The sequence below is a fragment of the Acanthopagrus latus genome, chromosome 6, assembly GCF_904848185.1.
Source record: "Acanthopagrus latus isolate v.2019 chromosome 6, fAcaLat1.1, whole genome shotgun sequence".
NCBI lineage: Eukaryota > Metazoa > Chordata > Actinopteri > Spariformes > Sparidae > Acanthopagrus > Acanthopagrus latus.
The window spans coordinates 28,665,442-28,684,582 of NC_051044.1; the positions used below are offsets into that span (position 1 = coordinate 28,665,442).

The following is a 19,141-nucleotide window of genomic DNA, read 5'->3' on the forward strand; positions in this document are numbered from 1 at the left end:
TGGATCAGTCCGCCGGACCTGTTGGAGCAGAAGGGATTACTCAGGACACCACATTTATGACCACGACCCCTTTAGACGCAAGGACCGGCACGGATGATGCGCGTTCGGCCGCTCAATGAAAAGAGAGCCGCGCAGAAGAAGAAGAGATGGGCACCGCTCCTGGACCTTCACCGACCCGGTCAGGGGGAAGACGTTGTCAGTGGTCCGTGCGGGCTGTACCTGTAGCGGCGCTCCTGCTGCAGCTCTGCGCCGCCTTTAACTTGGACACGCAGGAGCGCGTCGTTTTCACCGGACCACGGGGCAGCTACTTCGGCTACTCAGTGGAGTTCCTCGCCAACTCAACCAGGTAAATGAAAAACTCGAAAAGCTCTCCAGTATTTACTTTTGGGAGGTTATTGGGAGAAAGTTTACAGCATCATTTACAGTTCAGAATCACCTCCTATTACTATGAGGAGTGTGTGAATTAAAGAGGAACTGAGCTCTTCACTGGTAATGGCACTGATGTGTACTTTAGTTCTGTCCCTTATGAAATCAACATTGTTTATAGTCTTGATTCAGTCGTTATGACTGTCCTACACATGGGCCATTACATTTATTCTCCCCTGTGGCATCCTTATATGTTTATACTCCAGCATTTTAGTTGTGTGTGTGCCCCTGCAGCCATATTTCATAATTTTGTATGCAGTACTTTCCTTACAATGTAGCTTTGACAATTCCCATGATAATATTCCTCAAAAGTAGTCAGCATTCTGTTTAAATAAAGTCAATCGATCGATAAGCTTAAGTCCACTATATATATTTTTAGACTCTGTTTGAGAATGTCATGAAAACATTCGAAACAAGATTTTAAAGTTCAGCATTAGTCCTTTAAATATGTTTCCTAATGGTGCAATGGTGTACATTTTAGGGTATAAAGCTAAAATGTCTCTCATATAGCATGCATCTCCCCCTCTCCCTCTTGTTCTCTCTCTCTCTCTCTCTCTCTCTCTCTCTCTCTCTCTCTCTCTCTCTCTCTCTCACACACACACACACACACACACACACACTCACACTGGATTCCAGCCCGACTATGATTGGAAACAGACACACGAGTCTGTGTGTGTGTGTGATTCAGAGAGGAGGGGGTTAACCAACAGCGAATTAAGAAATATGATAATCTTCTTCTGAACACACACTTAGGGGACAGTAGGAGTTTCCTGCTGGGTTTTTCTGGCGACAGGCGAGGAGCTGCTGAGTGAGATGAAGTCAGGGATCAAACGTGTCCTTCTTTCTCCTCGGACGCGGCACGTTCCATCACCTGTTTCTGCTCACCGAGATAACTCTCCTCTGGGCGCCAGTGAACACACACACACAGTCATAACACCTAAACTATCTTGGCCACGTATGAGGTGTGAAGTGTACCAACTGAGGCTGACGGTCAGATGGGACTCTATTCATTAGCCGGACATCAGACAGTTTTTGTCCCTCACGTCTGACATTTGAGTCACAGAGCTATACATGGGATTTCCCAAAACTATATACCTGATCTTTGAAAAAGCAACAAGGTTCTTCAACATCAGGTCTACAGCTGAAGGTACACAATCCTAAAAGGCTTCTCTAAACATCTGGATAAAAAAAAGAAGAAAATGTAGTCCCCTGCATGATTTTTCCTCATCCAAACAAACTTAGCCAGAAACAATTAATCTACTTGCTCAATTTGTCTGACATGTACCAAAATATGAAATGTGTTTGCATTTGAAGAAAGGACATCCAGATGTCAAGAAGAATCTTTGAGGGTTGTGGGAATACCTTTATAATAGCAGCACGTTTTGTTGCAAGACCTTCTGGGTTTTTCAAAGATCCCCAGGCATGTATTCTTTGGAAAAATCAGATGTTTAACTTTGTGCCTTGAATGTAATGGTAATACACTATATGGTAGGCACAATGTGGTGCTACACACAGACAAAGTCCGAATTCAGTCTGAAATGAGGCTTTGAAAGAACTTTTCAGTTAAAGTGAGACTATAACAACAAATTCCTAAGGTGTCAAAATGTGTTGGTCTGGTAAGAGCCATTGGTGGCTAATGTTAGCACACCTTACATTTGAGGTATTGGTGTGTAACTGACATCGCTGGCACTGTTTGTTTATTTTTTATGCTTAGTGCTAATATTACACTATGGTTTACTTTTTAGCATCATCCCTTAATTGTCACATTTTGCCACAGTGGCAGTTGTTAAAGAATACGTATTATGCTCATTTTCAGGTTCCTAATTTTATTTTGCGTCACCAGTAGAATAAGTTTACATGCTTTAATGCTCAAAAAACACATCAGTTTCATCATTGTGTTCTCCATCTGCCCAAAACGCTCTGTCCCTTTAAAGCCTCCCTCCCAAATACCCAGGCTCAGCTCACACATGCCTGACCAAGCTCCGCTAAAAACAACAGAGCAGCTGTGCTAATCAGTTCTTACAATGTAGAAGTTAATGTATACTAGCCTATTGATTACAAATTGACACATGAAAAATCTTCTATTTACCACTTCAAGACATTAGTGGCTATCTTGCATGATAACAGTTAACCTGCCAAAAACACTGATTGAAACACTGAACAATCTTAGAAATTGGCTGCTTTTCTTTGGTATGACGGTAACTAAAGAGTCTTTGGGTTTTGGACTTTGGTTGGACAGACAATATTAGAATACGTCACTCTGGGCTCCTGGTAGTTGTGATGTATACACTTTATCGACAAAATCATGAATCATAAAAAAAAAAAAAAAATTGGCAGATGAATCGATAATTAAAATAGTCCTTAGTTGCAGCCCTTATCTGATTGATTACATTTATCTTATTTTCACTGTTTCTGAGACAATCAAATAGATTTAGTTTATTGTTGCTCAAACACCCTCTAGGAGCTGAGGGATAGAGTCTGCAGGAAGTGTTACATCACCTGAAAATCGCATATAGTTTATAACACAAATCTGGTGCATATCAGGTGTTTCCCTTCTTTATCTGCTGCATGATAACCTGCTGCAGAGCAGGTACGCAGCAAATATTTGGGACACAGCTGCTCCTGTAACATGTTAAACTGCTCAGATCTTTGCCGCATAAATCCCACTTACACCTTATCAGCTCTGTGTCTCAGTTTTCCCTCACTAACACCTTTGAGGGCTCACAGAGTAAAAGCAATGTTGGTTTATGAATGTAGAAATGTCCCTGTGAGGAAATTGGTTAAGATTCTCCCTGTTTGCTTAACTAAGCTTCTGGCAGCTAGAGGCCGTGTTGTCGAGTAATTACTGAGATGTTGATTTAGACCAACTTGTAAAAGGCCCCTGCTAAACCCCCTTTTAAATGCAATAGCTTTTCCTCACACTGAACAACGTCACGTTTTGTTTTAGGACAGTTCATGTCGTAGAAAGCTCAAAATTACAGTAGAATGTCTTCATGTGAAACCACCGATTCTTGTTTTGTGGTGGGTAAACAACGCAGCAGGAAGAGGATGCTTTCCTGAATGAGGGAGATGTTTTCTTTCTGCTGATGGGATTGTTTCTGCGGTTGTCATGCATTCTGACAATTACTAGACTGTTTGGCTGCAGGGATGCTTGCTAATAGGTGCTCCTCTTTCTCCCCATGCCATCTCTGTTTTCATTGTCTTAGAACACACGTCCAGTTTTAGTCAGGAAGTCTAGTTCAGGAGGCAGGAATCAAGTGTGTTTGTAGAGCTGGTTCACGTTAACCAATTTTGAGATAATCAAAGCAAGAAATGAATGAGGTTCGGAATGTTTCAGCGCACTAACCGTAAGGGCTTATTTAGGCACTCTGTTCTTTCTTTTTTTTCCAGCAAAAAATGCATTTTTTCCTGGTTGAAAGTCTTGCTTGTTTGACCCAATTATCTATAAGCAATCTCCTCCCTATGTGGACTTTCTCACTCTGTATACTACTTAGCCTGACGCCCTCCTTTACTGCCATAATAGGGACTATGGCCACTAGAGGTTGTCACCTAACAACAATGTAAATGTAGGTCGTAATATGCTGCTTTCACAGTCGACCATCATGGTTGTTTTTCTGATGGGGACGGGCAGCTTTGTGACGGATGAAGGTCTGTGTGCCAGGACTTTTTTTGTTCTGTTTTTTAAATTTTAATATACTCGTCAGTGTTACATCCTTTCTTTGACTTTCTTTCACAAAATTGTGCCAACATCAATCAGACTGCAGCTTCAGATTCTCACTGTCAGTTAATCTTCACAAACAGAAAACTAACGATTATCATCTATTTCCTGTTGTCCAAGATGTTCCTCGGCCTGATTTACCATTAACTGCAAGGTTTTTCACTGTATTTATGGACTTGTGTTGACATTGTTGACATTTTTGTTTATTGAATGTTGAAAAATTAGATGGATCGGCATTCATTTTACCCACACTCATGGATACATTTGATATACTTTGAGCCTCTGACTGTTTATCTAGCACCATTTATGGGGTCGCGGGGGTTTTTGCTGGAGCCAATCCCAGCTGTCTCTGGGCGAGGGCAGGGTACTCCTTGAACAAGTCACCAGCTCAAAGAGAGCCCTCACTGATAGTGGAGGCCGCCATGCATGGTGTCTGCCACACATCAGGAGCAGTTTTGGGTTCAGTATCTTGCTCAAGGACACTTCGACATGCAGCTCAGCTCAGCTGAGATTTGAGCTGGGAGCTGGGATTTGACCTTCTAATCACTAGCTGACCTGCTCTACCCGCTGAACCACAGCTCTCCACATGAAATTGTGTTAAGTGCTATTTAGTAAATGTTAGCATGTTAGCACACTAACCTTATAAGGTGAACAACAAGTCTTGTTTGAGTGTTTTTAACATAGTTGAGTCACTGAAATTCTTTTTGTTAACAACTTGTCTGTGAGCTCTACAGACAAGGGCAAATTTTGCTAGTACAATTTCACTGCAAAGCCAGTCGTGGCCAGTGCTGTACTGGGATTTACTCTTTATTTCATTCAGTCGTCATTTAAAATACAAACTTTATCTGGACAACCAAGCAAATGTACAGTCCTGTTCATGTCTATTACTCTCTATTACTTCTACAGGTGCAGTCACGTTCTCATGATTGGGACAACAGGAAAGAAAACACACTAATTGAGTATTATGTCAGATTGTTTGTGACCACCCACATATGTAAGAGCTTAAGAGCGTAAGAGTGTGTTAATGTGTTAACCAAGCAAAGCAGATATTCAGGTTGAGGATCTGACTCATATAAGACTGTTTATTATAACAACAGATAAAATCTTGAGAAACCTGAACAGGCTTTTTTGCTTGTGCCCCTTACAATAAAGCAGTGTCTACATGTGACCCCATGACACGTTTATTTATAAGACAGTGAGATATTAAACCAAAGCCATCAGCTCTTCAAATAGTTTTAAATAGTAGAATTTATATATATTTTTAGATGCCTGAAAGGGTTAAAGTATTCAACATGTTAAAGACAATGAAGACTTACTAGAGAAAGGAAAAAACAGTGTAGATGTAATATTTATGAACAGTTACATTGAGTAAGACCTATAATTAGGATATGACTTGTTTCATAATAATGTGGCCATGTAATTGCATTGACTGAAGCTCATAAATCCTTAAGTAATAATTACATGTTGCATCGTTGACCTTGCTGTGCCTCTAAGCCATTTCCTTGTCTGCAGATGTTACTGTCGAACATGAGTTAAAGGAAAGGAATTCTTGTTTCAGGTCTCAACAGACGCGTCCATCATCCCACTGATACACATCATATTGTCGTGGAGGCTATTGTTGCTTGTGTAGTTTTCATTAGGAGTGCTTTTAATTGACTCACAGCTGTATTTTACAAATGCACCAGTGCAGAGAACACAGGGGATGGTCTTGAATTTCCTATCTATTGATCTATCGATCTATCTATCTATCTATCTATCTATCTATCTATCTATTGGGTTAAAAGTGCTGCACCTTTGAAGGAGAAGGCCATTGAAAGTCTGCACCCTGATCAGCTGAGTGGCTGGAGAGTGAGTGGTTTATAAGGAAAGCTCATCCAGCCATGTAAATATTCCCCCTGTGCTCTCCAGACAATTTGGGGGATGGGGGGGGAGTACTGAGTCTGTCTGATCTCTGCTAATGTCATCAGTCACCAATGTCTTAAGTTGTGCCATTTCCTCAGGGCCAGGCCTTTTTAGCAGGGCTGTCTGAAAACCTTGAAAAGCACAGCTGATTTGTAATACACACTCACATATGTGTGCATGGGAGTGTGCTCATGATATTCACACATGCATCCTTGGAAACAAATGCAGAGATAATGTTTTTGTCCATCTCTCTTGAATGATTTCGCCATTTATTCATTTATTTCAGACTGTCATCCAGTGAGAAGAAGCAGAAGTGTCTCCTGATACTTCTTGTTTAGTCCATTTGTTTCCCTGCACATTTTCTTTTGAAACCTTTCGAGATAAAACACTTAAAACCACATTGCTAGTTCACTCGCAGATAGTTACAGTAGCTGGAGTTGCAATAACAGTTATGACATTGATATTTTTGGAAGTCCTGACAGATGTTGCGCAGTTGCAGAACTGTGTTTTACTTTAAATAGCCTCCCTTTATAGCTAGGGGAACAATGCAGATCATCACATCATTGCCTAGATGAGCATGTAAACTAAGCTAAAACTGCAACCGAACAACCAGGTCCAATACGAGATGGTATTCATTATGCTAAAAAGAGCTACGATAATTGCACTTCCATTATGATCACTGCAGTTTTGCAAGGACCCAATAGGACATGTAATCATTCTTCTCATCTGGTGTAGTTGTTGCAATGTAGCAACTTTGTATTGCACTTACTTTCCAAAATCTATATCATAAGAATTGGCCTAAAGTGACAAACCTACAGTAATATCACCCACAGTATCATCAGCTCTCCCCTCAGTTTTTATTTTTATTTTAGCAACTTTCAGGTCATTGTTTTTGTTTTACAACCCACAGCTTTATTTTCGGTTCACTCTCACAGCTCTCACCAGTTTGATTAACAAGCAGTTGTTTTCATCAGACAAGCTCTGAGTAACACTCTGTAAACCTGCTCGGCTCTTAACAGCAGACAGACAGAAACATTACCTAGCTGGTGAGCGTACTTTAGTGGAGCATTTAACAGCTAAAGAGACAAATATTTAGATAACTCAGAAGACTGTATCATTTTTATGAGGTGATAATATGCCAGTGTTTAAAAGTTGTTTAGCTGTCACTGAGGTAAGAGCTGCAAACTGATCTCAAAGTGTGTACTCACACTAGGCAATCCATACTGTGCCCTCGCACATTTGATCCCCAAAGTCCAGTTTGTTTGACTAGTATGAGCGCTCTGTACTGTGCTCATGTAAGGTACGATCTTGGCCTTTGCGCGGTTGGAGGAGATGTGTTTCAGCACTGTACAGTACAGTCATGCATTAGCACATCCATGGTATATCCAAGAGCTTTTTAAACTGTTCTTTTAAATATACCAACAATAAATGCAGATACAAATGAAAGTATATTAGCTGAATTGGTGTGTGAAATGTTTCCGTGCTTTTTTAAGAACTGGCATCCAGTTGAATTCAGAGGGCAGCATGTCACCAGAATAACTACTAACTGCTGCTAATTGTAATTAGTATTAGCTAGTTAGCTCAGTTAGCTACATCTAGCAATCCGGATTAGAAACTCAGATTACTGGGGATGTGTTGGTGTGTACGCCACTCAGGACCTATGAACCAGTATGCTATGGGCTGGAGGAGATATCTCTCACAATACACAATACACAGATGTCATGATTTCAAAACTTATTTCTTTGCATTCTATTTATAATTTTAGTACATTTTTGTATGCACATATATACATATTGCACCTTTAACTTGTCAAATGAGCTGTAACTAACAGGCACAGGGAGCAGGAGGTCTTGGCCCAGGTCTCCATTAATTGTTATCCAAATATCCTCTGGCTCCACTGTAACCTCCAAAACATTGGCTGTTGCCCCCAGAGCCTAAATCAGACATCGGACAGCCGGTGCCAGAGAGCTTCCTTGCTCAAGGTTAGATGACAATAGTTATAGTCCCATGTCCGTATGGTAGATATGAAGCTACAGCCAGGAGACAGTGAGCGCTGGCAAGAGACAAAGACATGTATTTATTTTGACAATCTTTTGAGGCATAATTAGGGGAAACTTGAAGGAATCAAGCATCAACCCCTTAATACAAAGTCTTTGCCCAGATTTCTACTTATTTCATCGGCTGTGTATATGACATGTTAATAAGACAAGTTAAATGCACATTGATTTCACATCAAAACAGTTGTTTCTTCGTATAATGTCAGACTTTTCCTGGACTCAGTTCTTCACCACAATATAAGATTTTGTTTTCCTTTTCTGCTTTCTAGCATCAGTATTTTGGTCGGCGCTCCGAAAGCCAACACCAGCCAACCCGGCATCACCGAAGGAGGAGCTGTGTACTTGTGCCCCTGGAGCCAAGCTAACTGCAGCATTATCAACTTTGACAAGCACGGTAGGCTGTCTCGTTAATTCCAAATTGACGGCCTGTCTCGTGTCCACGCAGATAAAAATCAAGCTCAATATTCAAAATCCAAGGGGGAGAATTTTCTCTACATCATAATCACAGCAGTAGCTGGTCACTCATTGTTCCAGGATATAAAAATGTCACTTTCCCTCGCAGAGCTGTTAAACAGTCGAGACGGGACTGCGTAGTAAACTCTCAGCTGTGTCTAGCCATAAAAGTGGCAGAGAGAAGATATAGGTAGCATCTCGAGTGAAGCACCACTGTGTTTGACCCTGAGGTCAGAAGTGCAGCTCCCTGGAGATCCTTCTTAGCCTACTGGCCATATTGTCGCAACCGCTGACCTTTGTCGCAAGTTATACCTCAATTTCTCGTCTGCCTCCTCACTATCGCATCCAATAAAGCAAGAAATGTCCCAAAAAAATGATCTCCCAAAAAAAAAAAATAGGATGTGCAGCTCCATACCATCTTACAGCTCCAGATTTAGCAGTTCTCCGTTTCGATTGAAAGCAGCCTTTATTGTCTCTCCTGTGTTTTAATGGCGGTTGAGGACGCTAAGGTCTCCATTTTTGGACATGGGCTGTGTTTACAGTGTTTTCACAGAGCTTTGATTTCTTGCTGGACTCAGGCCCACTGTTGTTAAGCACTCTTTAATTAGGGGCAGAGTCATTACGGGGACAAGGACCCCAGAGGACCCGGGCTGCCCCCAGCTCTGCCAGAAAAATAATCATCTCCATCGGACATGCAGGAAGCGATAAGGACCACCGTTTGAGGATCACAGGGTCTAACTTATCGTACGCTCCCACATGCTGATATCGTTTACACAGACGGAGAGCTGTGGCTATGTAAACTTTGCGTACATAAATACACACCTACAAATTGTTTACAAACCGTCTCTGCAGACGGCCTCTGGAACACGATACTTTGCAGAGAAACCACACTTGCATTCACACACGCTCACGGATGTACACGAAAGCGCTCGTACTTTTACACTCAGTAGTCTTGCATTTCCCATTACAGGCCTCAAAATTCATGGTGTGTTTGAGGACACAGCCCAGACTCCATTAACCTAACAGGCACGCTGAGCCGCAGCCAGGAGAGTTTAATGTCACCACTCTGCTGCAGACTGCCGGCACATATATCAGAAATATACCACAGTAAAGCTTACACAGTTACAGGCACATTTAAGCATGATTTAAACTTTTAGTGCTTAAAGGCAAGCTTTCTCATTCAGCCATGTCGAAGGCATCAGGATTTGCTGAATGGCTTTTCAAGGTTGCTGACTTGCAGAAATGTTTGATTACTTTTTTTTTTACAGTTGCTGTGACAAAAATGCTGCATGTAGAAGAAATTATAAACTGACAGCAAATCCCAACAAAAACTTTGAACAAAAATACCTGGATAAGGATGTGAGCTGTTTTTCCAAGTCACAAATTCTTTTCACAGTCTTCCATAAAGGTAACCTGGCTCACCCACCTGGCACAGAAATAAGAGTTTTATGGAGCGGGGATAGCGATCCAAGTAGAAATATTACTGTTGGATATTTCCAGATTAATTATTATAGCAGCGTATTGTTGAAAGCAGAAATCATGGAGGTGTAATGCTGCTGGAGTTGTAAAAGTAAAGCCTTTGCCAGCCACACACACTCCTGGAGACTTACTTCAAACCAGACTTCAACCTAAATTTTAATAATTTACATAATGGGGACCTCTGTTTTGTCCCCATAAGGAAGGCAGGTCCCCACAATGTGAGCTAACAGAGTTATGTCCCCAAAAACAGAAGAAATGCGTGTCTACACTCAAACACTCGCAGACACACACCTCCATCACTCCACCACCCCCTCCCCCATCGCTGTTCCTTGCCTTCGTACTGCCAGGGCCTCTTCTTAAAACAGAGCCTGACAATGAAGTACAGCCGTTTGGGTTACAGTAACAACAAGGTCCAAGTCCCTTTGAGCTGTTTGATGTCTGCCATAGCATGGAGGATGGATTAAGACTGCAGACCCCGGGAAGAAGGCCATAAAAAATCCATGTAAAAAGCCAAGAACATGTGGGGAATACTCTTAAATGAAGCCCTAACAGCACAAATATCAAACACCAATGACATGGGGATCTTTGTCTCAGTCGAAATAACAACTCCTGACATCACCAACGTTTGTTCCGTGTCCCAGTTCAGTTATTCAGTCACAGGAGACCTGTGTTCACTTTTGTCTAAATATGTTCTTAAATTAGTTTTTTTTTTCTCCTCTGTGCTCTTCTAGGTGACCGATATTTTTATATAAATGACGTGAACACTCAGGTCGAGTTCAAGTCCCATCAGTGGTTTGGAGCTACTGTGCGTTCTCATGGCAACAGCATCCTGGTAAGAATGGCTCACGGTTGGTTGGTCTGTTTGGATAATTTACCTACATCACGCTGTGTGATTACACGGTTGCATTTGTTTTAGGTACTGTTGACAGATGTAGTGACATCTGTAGTCCACATTGCCATCAGAGTATTTCAGTACGTGGGGTCGCTTGATGTGCTGCACAGACGTAGTTGCAGAAAATTGCTTTAATCTGACTCTGTCTGTGCTTTGAATATGCGGAACAGAAGTGAACTCAAGTAAGACAATCTGAAAACTCTCATTCCTCCGCATGGGAGTATCATTCCTACGCCTTTGACCACCGCGTTTAAAGGCTTGACTCACTTTCTGGCTAGTTGTCGGCTGCAAGGCTAATGACTGTGCAATACAATCAGGTGGTACTGTTCTGCTGTCACTGAGCTGTCCCACTGTGCCTCCCAGGCTTGTGCTCCCAGGTATTACTGGAGGACCGAACATGACATGCCCTTCTCCGATGTCACAGGAACCTGCTACCTCTCTGTGGACAGCCTCAAAACGTTTGTGGAGTTCGCCCCCTGCCGGACAGGTGAATTAACTGTAATGACAGCCAACCTCCACAGCTAACATGTTAGCAGACACCTTAACCCAACAGACATGGAGTAACATCAGTATTCATGTGATTGTCCATAGTTACATGATAACACCTCTCCTTTTTGTCATCCGTAACTGTAGTAATCCTTTATAGTGTGACAGTGCTATGGATAGATTAGCAAAAAGAAACTATTAAGTTAACCTAAAGCCAAAGCTGTGTATTTAAATAGCTCAGTGAGTAAATGACAGCACATCTGTTACTCAACTGAGACTTTGTGTTTTTAGTGTTTCTTAAGTTCTCATCAAAGTGTTGGTCTGGAATTTAGTTTTGGGTGAGTGAACACCTGACATGTGACAGAAATCACCCTGCAGAACGCTTCCCTCAACAGAACAGAATGTTTTGTTTTTTTCCATTTTCTCTGAAACAGATCATTTATTAGTGTTTCCCATGTTTTGTGCTGTTCGTTGCAGAAAGACATGGACCTGCTGGGCAGGGCTATTGTCAGGGGGGATTTAGTGCAGACTTCACCAAGGTAAGAGAAATATTTGTTGGAGCGTCTCCTGGTTCCTACATAATCACATAGTCACAGTTTCTCAGTGGGGATTTCGCTGTGTACATGAGATCTGCAGAGTTTGTTTGAAACTCCTGATGAAGCTGGTGACTCACAGACTCCTCAGCTCTGGCTACTGTTGTATGTTACAGGATGGGAAGGTTGTGCTTGGAGGACCAGGCAGCTTTTACTGGCAAGGTGAGCTCGCAGGAATGTGGAGCGGCGGGGATTTTTTTTTTTATCTTCCAATAGATTTTTCCTTCAATCGAGTCAGGAAATAAATCCATCATCTCTGTCAGTGAACAAACTACCGTCGAGCAGCGGAGTTCAAAAGTCACGTGTCTTTCTTTAACCTCTGACCTCTGGCTCTTTGTTTCTTCTCACAGGTCAGCTGATCTCCGCCACTACAGAGGAGATTGTTAAGGCCTACTACCCCTCGTACTTTCTGCTGTCAGTTGCCGGGCAGATTCAGACGCGACAGGTGCAGGGCAGCTATGATGACAGTTACCTGGGTGAGGAACTACACTTGTACAAATGCTAATATTACTGCTACCAATAGGACAAATGCTAGTTATACTTCCATGGTTAACTGTTCCACTGACAACTGTTTTGATTGTTTATACGTCTGCAAGCAGCTGGACCTCATGATCCAAGATTTCCTGACAATGTGGTCTGGAGCAACAAGCAGTAGATGCCATGAAATGTGACATGGATATTCATTGTTCCCTGAGGATAATATATTAGGAGTTAGGGACCTCCAAACCAAGGCTTTGGTGAAATAAATTATACACCTTTGAAACTAATTATTTGATTTTCATTCAATCCGATATGGTTATATATGGTCCTGACTGAAAAAAAAAAAAAAAAAAAAAAAAAAAAATCTTACTGGAAGATTTCCTGGAATTCTGTCATAATAGTCATGTTTCTTTGAGAAAGAGTCACATCATGAGCTTTCCACTAACACGGCCCTCATAACAGATCATCTTTGTACACAGTAAACTGAAAAATAAGTGCAGCCTTTTGACCTTTCGTCTCATTCCACTGTCAGGCCAAAATATCAGTGTGCACATGAATCATGGTATGACTCAAGATTTGTCGCACTGTAATAGGCAGGCTGACAGTTGATATTCTGAGCGCAATCATGCTCCTAATGGGATACAAACATATGATTGAAACCGTGATGGCCTGTACTCTAGTGCTAGCCTCGGGACAAACATTTTGCATTGTTACATTTTTAACCCTCTTCACAATCAACAATATGTAAAGTAACATTTTCCAAACGTTCATTCTGTGAGGCTGAATCAATCAATTTTTAAGGCCAGTTCAGACAAAAGAATCACAACACGCTGGTATGAACTGGCCCTTGTCAGCTCGACTCAAGCCAGCTAATCAAATTGTAGTTACCTCAACTGGTTGTGTGCAGCCTGTCCCGGTCCGCACCCTGACCACTAGTTTGAACGGACATCCAGCGGTGATGGCTGAATGAAGGAGGAGTGTCATTTGGAGCCATTTTACAGTTATACATTTTCCAAGTTTTGGACAATGACGTGTGTATTAGGCTGTTCACAAGAGTGGCAACACCACAAACAATAAGACAACTCGGAGCTGCTGCAAAGAATGGAGGAGGATGAGGAGGAGGAGGAAGAAGAGGGATTCCTATATGACCACATGCAGTTTATCATGAATTATTTTGGTATTTCATCAAGCTGGTGCCCACTTTTGTTATTTTCCTTAAAAAGCTGTCCTGTTTTTTAAAATAAAAAGCTGTGTTGATATCGGTGACATTTGCCTTTTATTACTTCCTATTGTACCGAAACTTTTGAAAATGTTGTGCTATTGCCCACCCCTGCTTCCCCCTTAATTTAATCATTTTAGGTGACTACACTTGAGGCAACTAGTTCCCTTCAGACATAAAAACGCTGATTGGATTTTTTTCTGTCCATGGGAATGTTAGTAAAAAACTAGGTTCAGTTATACATCATGTGCATTGGTGTATCAGAAAAGCCTTCATTAGAACCTGTCGTATCCACTCTCGACCTCAACTTTACTCTCATTTCTTCTGCAGGTTACTCGGTGGCTGGTGGCGAGTTCAGTGGGGATGATGAGGAAGGTGAGGGTTATATTTACATTACAGAGAGCCAAAATGCATGGCTGAGTGCAGAGTTTACTGGCCCCAATCCCAAGCATTGTCTAATGTTTAACTGCTCAGTCTCCACACACTTAGCTGTATTGTAAATAAAGGGACATTTTGAGACCCAAAGAATCCAAAAGATGGATGTCACAAACAGTGTTATTGTTGATTGGTCTCTTGCTTCATCCAGTGTTTCAGCTTTATGTTATCAGGTTTGTTTTGAGATGGCCCCTTGTGACCTTTTGTCCTCTGCTTTACCTGTTACAGATTTCATCACAGGAGTTCCAAAAGGACTCATGCTGTATGGTGTAGTAAGGAGTCCCCACATTTTCATTTTACAACAATTCACAGTACAAATAGTACAAATTACAGTATAATCATGCACGCACTACTAATGGTAAAAATCTATCATGTATTTTCAGATTATGAACCACAGATTTAGAATCACTTCTGACTTTTGTTTGCCTCTTCTAGGTTTCCATATTGAATGGAAGGGATCTAAAGTCTCTGCTCAACTTGACAGGGGAGCAGGTATGTGCACATCTGGCTGTAGATTTTCTGGACAAGCCTGGCCCCCTGTTTTCATATGTGGGTACACATGGGGGCATGTGTGATGGGGGGGGGGGGGGGGGGGGGGGTTGAAGATGAAGGAATTTGCCCCACGGAGAGGAGGCCTATACCGGGGTCAGAGGTCTAGCTTACAGTACGCACAGCTCAAGGTCTCTAAAAGCTGTAAATCAAACCCAGAAACAGCAGACCAGGAGAGTTTCTGTTGTCACTGTATTGATTCAGCGTGTGCTTTTGAAATGGGAAGTAGCTGAAGTGCCGGCCAGCTGAGCTCTTAGTCATGCGGCTTTAGATATTACCCACAGAATACTAAATACATAACTGAAGAAATCAGTTTAGAAGCCTGGTTTTTTTTGGGGAATATTCTTATAAGCAAACAAATGACTCATCTGCTGTGCACTCTTAAGGTGTGAAATGTCTACCACCACACTTGTTGAAGCATTATGAAACCAAAACATGCGTGAGGTGCAAGTGTCACTGGGATAATGGGAATATGAGATTTTCACCTTAAATCAACATTATGTAGAAATCCATTCTAAAATCCATTATGTGGAATTTTGTGGAATTTGACTCGTGCGAGCACTGCTGTTGTAATGATGTCGTTATGACGTGGCTTTAAAGGAACAGGTCAGCTAAAAAGTCAAGTTAAATCATTATCTTCTCCTCATGATATCCCCATGTGGATGGTAAGTTGGGTGAGGTTTCGTAGTCCACACATTCTTCACAGCATTCTTCTAAACAGATGAAGTAGATCGGATCTGGAGATCCCAAACTGATCTGAAAAGACGTTGTTTAGACCCTGGACACGTGGTTGGGTTTGTGACCCCGATTTAGACGGGAAGAATGCTAATGCTGTTAGCAGCACAGTACCGACATGCTCATGTATACTTGTTGTTGGGAGAGAATTGTTCTAATTGTTGAAAATGGACATTAAGAGATCAATATAGCGATTTTAATGAATGACAACGTATCCTTTGATAAAGGACATGCCAGCGACATCACTGGGGAAGCAGAGCGGTCTGTTACTTTCTTATGTAATCTGCTTCATTGCGCACATATTGCAAGATGTCAGAGCATGTGACCATGCACACATGGGAAGGCATGTGTCCGTGTGGTTTTTTCAGTGTGGGAAGTCATCAGTGAGTGCTCAGAGGTGTCAGTGTCAGGGTGGAGGGCGCTGAGTAAACTGCTAAGTCAGAGCAAGAGCGATCCGAGTTGACCTTCAGGCTGACTGACTCTCTGCTCTCTGTGGGTGAATGCTGATCCCTCTGTTGATGCGTGGACTGTGTGGTCACAGTCAGCTGCAAAAACACACCAGAGGGGCTTTGTGAACGAAGCCCTGAGTGAAACCCTTAAAATGTGTCATTTGTTATGCTGTTCGACAATATTTTTTTTATGTTTGCTCATGATTCGTTGGCTTACTATTTCATGTTGTGTTCAAAACGCTCACAACATGAAGTGGTAAGTATTTCTCCTAGATGTTGATGAAGATTCTCAGTCTTGTAATTAGTCTTTTAATTAGTTTACATGGGCTTGCACCTGACTTGTGCATCAGATTTGAACAAATTAACTGCTTTGATTATGTTTGGGGTTTCTGTTAGCATTCCTGTTAGGGAATGTTCACAGAATAGGCTTACACAACACTGATATATTTTCACCTTAAAAGGCTCATTTGGGGAATATGTTGGCAAACAGGTGTTTATTTACATTGAAAGCCGTGTTTCTGTGTGTTTTTTGAAGTTTGTATGTGTGAATTTTAAGCGAGAAGTTGGTCACACACTTGGATAAAAACAAACTAGATTTGGATTTTGGTTTGGCTTGTACTGTATTGAATTATATATTCTTCAAACACAATTGTGGCAGATTTCTGTCTAGAGTCCTGTAGATGAAATTACTTAAAGCGACTGTAATGGATGTTTTTTAAATAACAAAATCAATAGAAAAAAGGGCGACTCATAATGATGAACCTACAGAGCATTATCAGCTGAATCCTGACTTGAATTTTTTTTTTTTTTTTTTTTTTTACCTGAATTTTTATAGAGATTCACTGTTTAGCTGTTTTGATTCACTCGGCCCCTTACCACGCCGTTTTCGGCTGCTGATAACATTGAAAAAGCTCTTAAAATCTGCTGCACGCTGCCCACTCAGCACCAAACAGTAGACACACACAGTTGGAGATGAGCAGGTGAACATAGTGGAGCGTTCAGCAGCTATAAAGGCAGATATTTCCCTGGTGGTAGGGACAAAAACAGAAAAAGAGCTTAAAGAGAGTGAGAATTGGACTTACATTTGCTGTTGGTGGTGAAAAACACAACTCCAACTGCAGAATGTTTAAATAAGCAACTGTCTGTTCAAAATACCAACTTTAAAAGAGATATGCCAATGTTTTGTTCACAGCATGTTTCTGCTGCCGCCAGTTGGCTGGATAAAAATCAGTTATTGCAGGTTTAATCACTTCTTCATCCCAGCTTACTATAAATTAAGGTCACATCCGAAATATGAGAATCAAAAGAAATCGGATCAATGATAACTGATGACTGTGAAAGTTGATCTGTGGTCAACTTCTCTTAGCTGGTTGATCTCACCTCAAATGAACATTCCTAGTGGTTCAGCTCTACAGGCAGCGTTGATCATATTTCAAGGAGTGTGAATATGTCTGGCAAAGGTATCAGGGTGAATCTGAACTTTGTCCCGAACCGGTTTAGATTTATGCTGATGTGAGCTGTTTTGCATGTGTGATACAGGAAAACATGCCCAATATTAAGTCTTGTTTTTCACAAGGGTCTCCCAGCTCACTTGTGCTCAGCTACACTACAAGTCACTTTGAAGTGAGTCAACCAAGGATGTAACGTGACCCTGATTTATCATACATTGGTTTGAAATTAAACCGGAAAAACTCAAGCCCCATGAGCATTTTCTCTGAATTTAAAAGGAGTTTGCGTCCCGATCCCCAGACCCCCTACCTCTCCTCGAACTTACAGAAGCTCTTAACGCTGAGCCCCATGAAAAGGGAGACCCCAGGGGATTGTGGGATTGAGAGATTGAAGAGGAAAGCTTCTGGGGGCGGTGGTGAAGGGTACACAAGAGAAAATGGCCGTGAAGAAAGAAAATGAAAGAAAAGAAAGGGATCTATGCATCGTGGTGTGATTAAAGGCTAACCGGGTCTTGTTTGTAATGCGTTCCAGATGGGCTCCTACTTTGGCTACGCGGTGGCGGCCACCGACATCAACAACGACGGGTGAGTGGCTGGAGCGACGGTGAGGCATGATGGCAAAAAAATTGGGGAAGGGAAACAAAGCGAGTGAAATGACAGAGGAGGGACAGAGAAATTAGCTGAGGCATATGACTGAAAGTTGAGGATGAGGTCACTGAAACAGAGACAACAGTAGGACTTTTTGGTAGTTTCCCACGCAGGTTCAGTCATCCTGTCACTCTCTTAATGTGTCATGGACATTTCTGAAAATATTCTGAATATGTGAACAGTTCGTCATAGGTTCAAGTTCTCTTTTGGCCAATTTCACTTCCTTAACCCTGGCAGACGCACACCCTTAGAACTATTTGTATCAGGATAGCCTTTAAATGACTATTTACCATTCCCCTGAATGATTCTGTAGTATGGTATACAGTCTACGCTGCAGCTGTTACTTAGTCCTTTTATGTTGCTGATATAGTATCAGTTAGAGGGACACATGATTTTTAGCCACTCTCCTCAATCTAACATTCACATCTTTCAATAGAAAATACTCGCTTTTCTTTAATTACTCAACGTACTGAATGATAGTGCCAGACTTTGAAACAAGATGAGTTTTCCAACCTTAAAGCTGCTAAAGGAGAAATATTGAAAGGGGAAAAAAACAAGTGTTAAATCTAAAATAACTGTCTTTGTTTTGTGTCTATATCCTAATATTGCCTATTCTCCTTGCCCCCTAGTTTGGATGACCTGGTGGTGGGAGCTCCAATGTTCATGCGTCGGGGGTCCGATGGGCGTCTGGAGGAGCTTGGCAAGGTGTACGTGTACCTGCAGAGGGGCCCTCTGCTGCTGGAACCAAGCCGGTCACACCTCCTCGGTCAACAGGCCTTTGGCCGGTTCGGCACCTCGCTGGCTCCGCTGGGTGATCTCAACCAGGATGGTTTTAATGGTACGTGTACAACAGTAGCAGTGATTTTAACAATTTACAATGATATTAAGCAGCAGAAAGCACATGTTGCCATTTGACAAGCTACTATACTAGTCCGACTCAGTGGACTCAGTGGATTGTTGCATGTTAACATTTTCAGGCTAGCAACCTTTACGCCGGCCAAGACGATTGTGACTGGCTTAAAGAAATGCAAACAAGCCTGACCTTTGTCCTGACACAGTACTGTATAGATACGTGGGTCTCGCTATGCACTATCAATTGTAGAACTAACTTGTGTGATATATCTTATATATTGGTTGTGTGAACAGGTTTTTGGAAGACAGGTTCATCTCAT

General features: G+C 41.8%; 1 protein-coding gene across 1 annotated transcript in view; it reads left to right on the plus strand.

Moving 5' to 3' along the window:
• LOC119021715 (integrin alpha-5-like) overlaps positions 1-19,141 on the plus strand; it is a 42,026-nt gene continuing 22,885 nt past the window's right edge. Inside the window, exons 1-12 of the mRNA XM_037102182.1 lie at positions 1-346; positions 8,373-8,497; positions 10,767-10,867; positions 11,291-11,414; positions 11,891-11,952; positions 12,123-12,168; positions 12,357-12,482; positions 14,036-14,080; positions 14,369-14,412; positions 14,576-14,632; positions 17,854-17,906; positions 18,599-18,807. Coding sequence (XP_036958077.1) covers positions 147-346; positions 8,373-8,497; positions 10,767-10,867; positions 11,291-11,414; positions 11,891-11,952; positions 12,123-12,168; positions 12,357-12,482; positions 14,036-14,080; positions 14,369-14,412; positions 14,576-14,632; positions 17,854-17,906; positions 18,599-18,807 — 1,192 coding nt within the window. The 5' untranslated portion in view covers positions 1-146. The remainder of the gene's footprint in view (positions 347-8,372; positions 8,498-10,766; positions 10,868-11,290; positions 11,415-11,890; positions 11,953-12,122; positions 12,169-12,356; positions 12,483-14,035; positions 14,081-14,368; positions 14,413-14,575; positions 14,633-17,853; positions 17,907-18,598; positions 18,808-19,141) is intronic.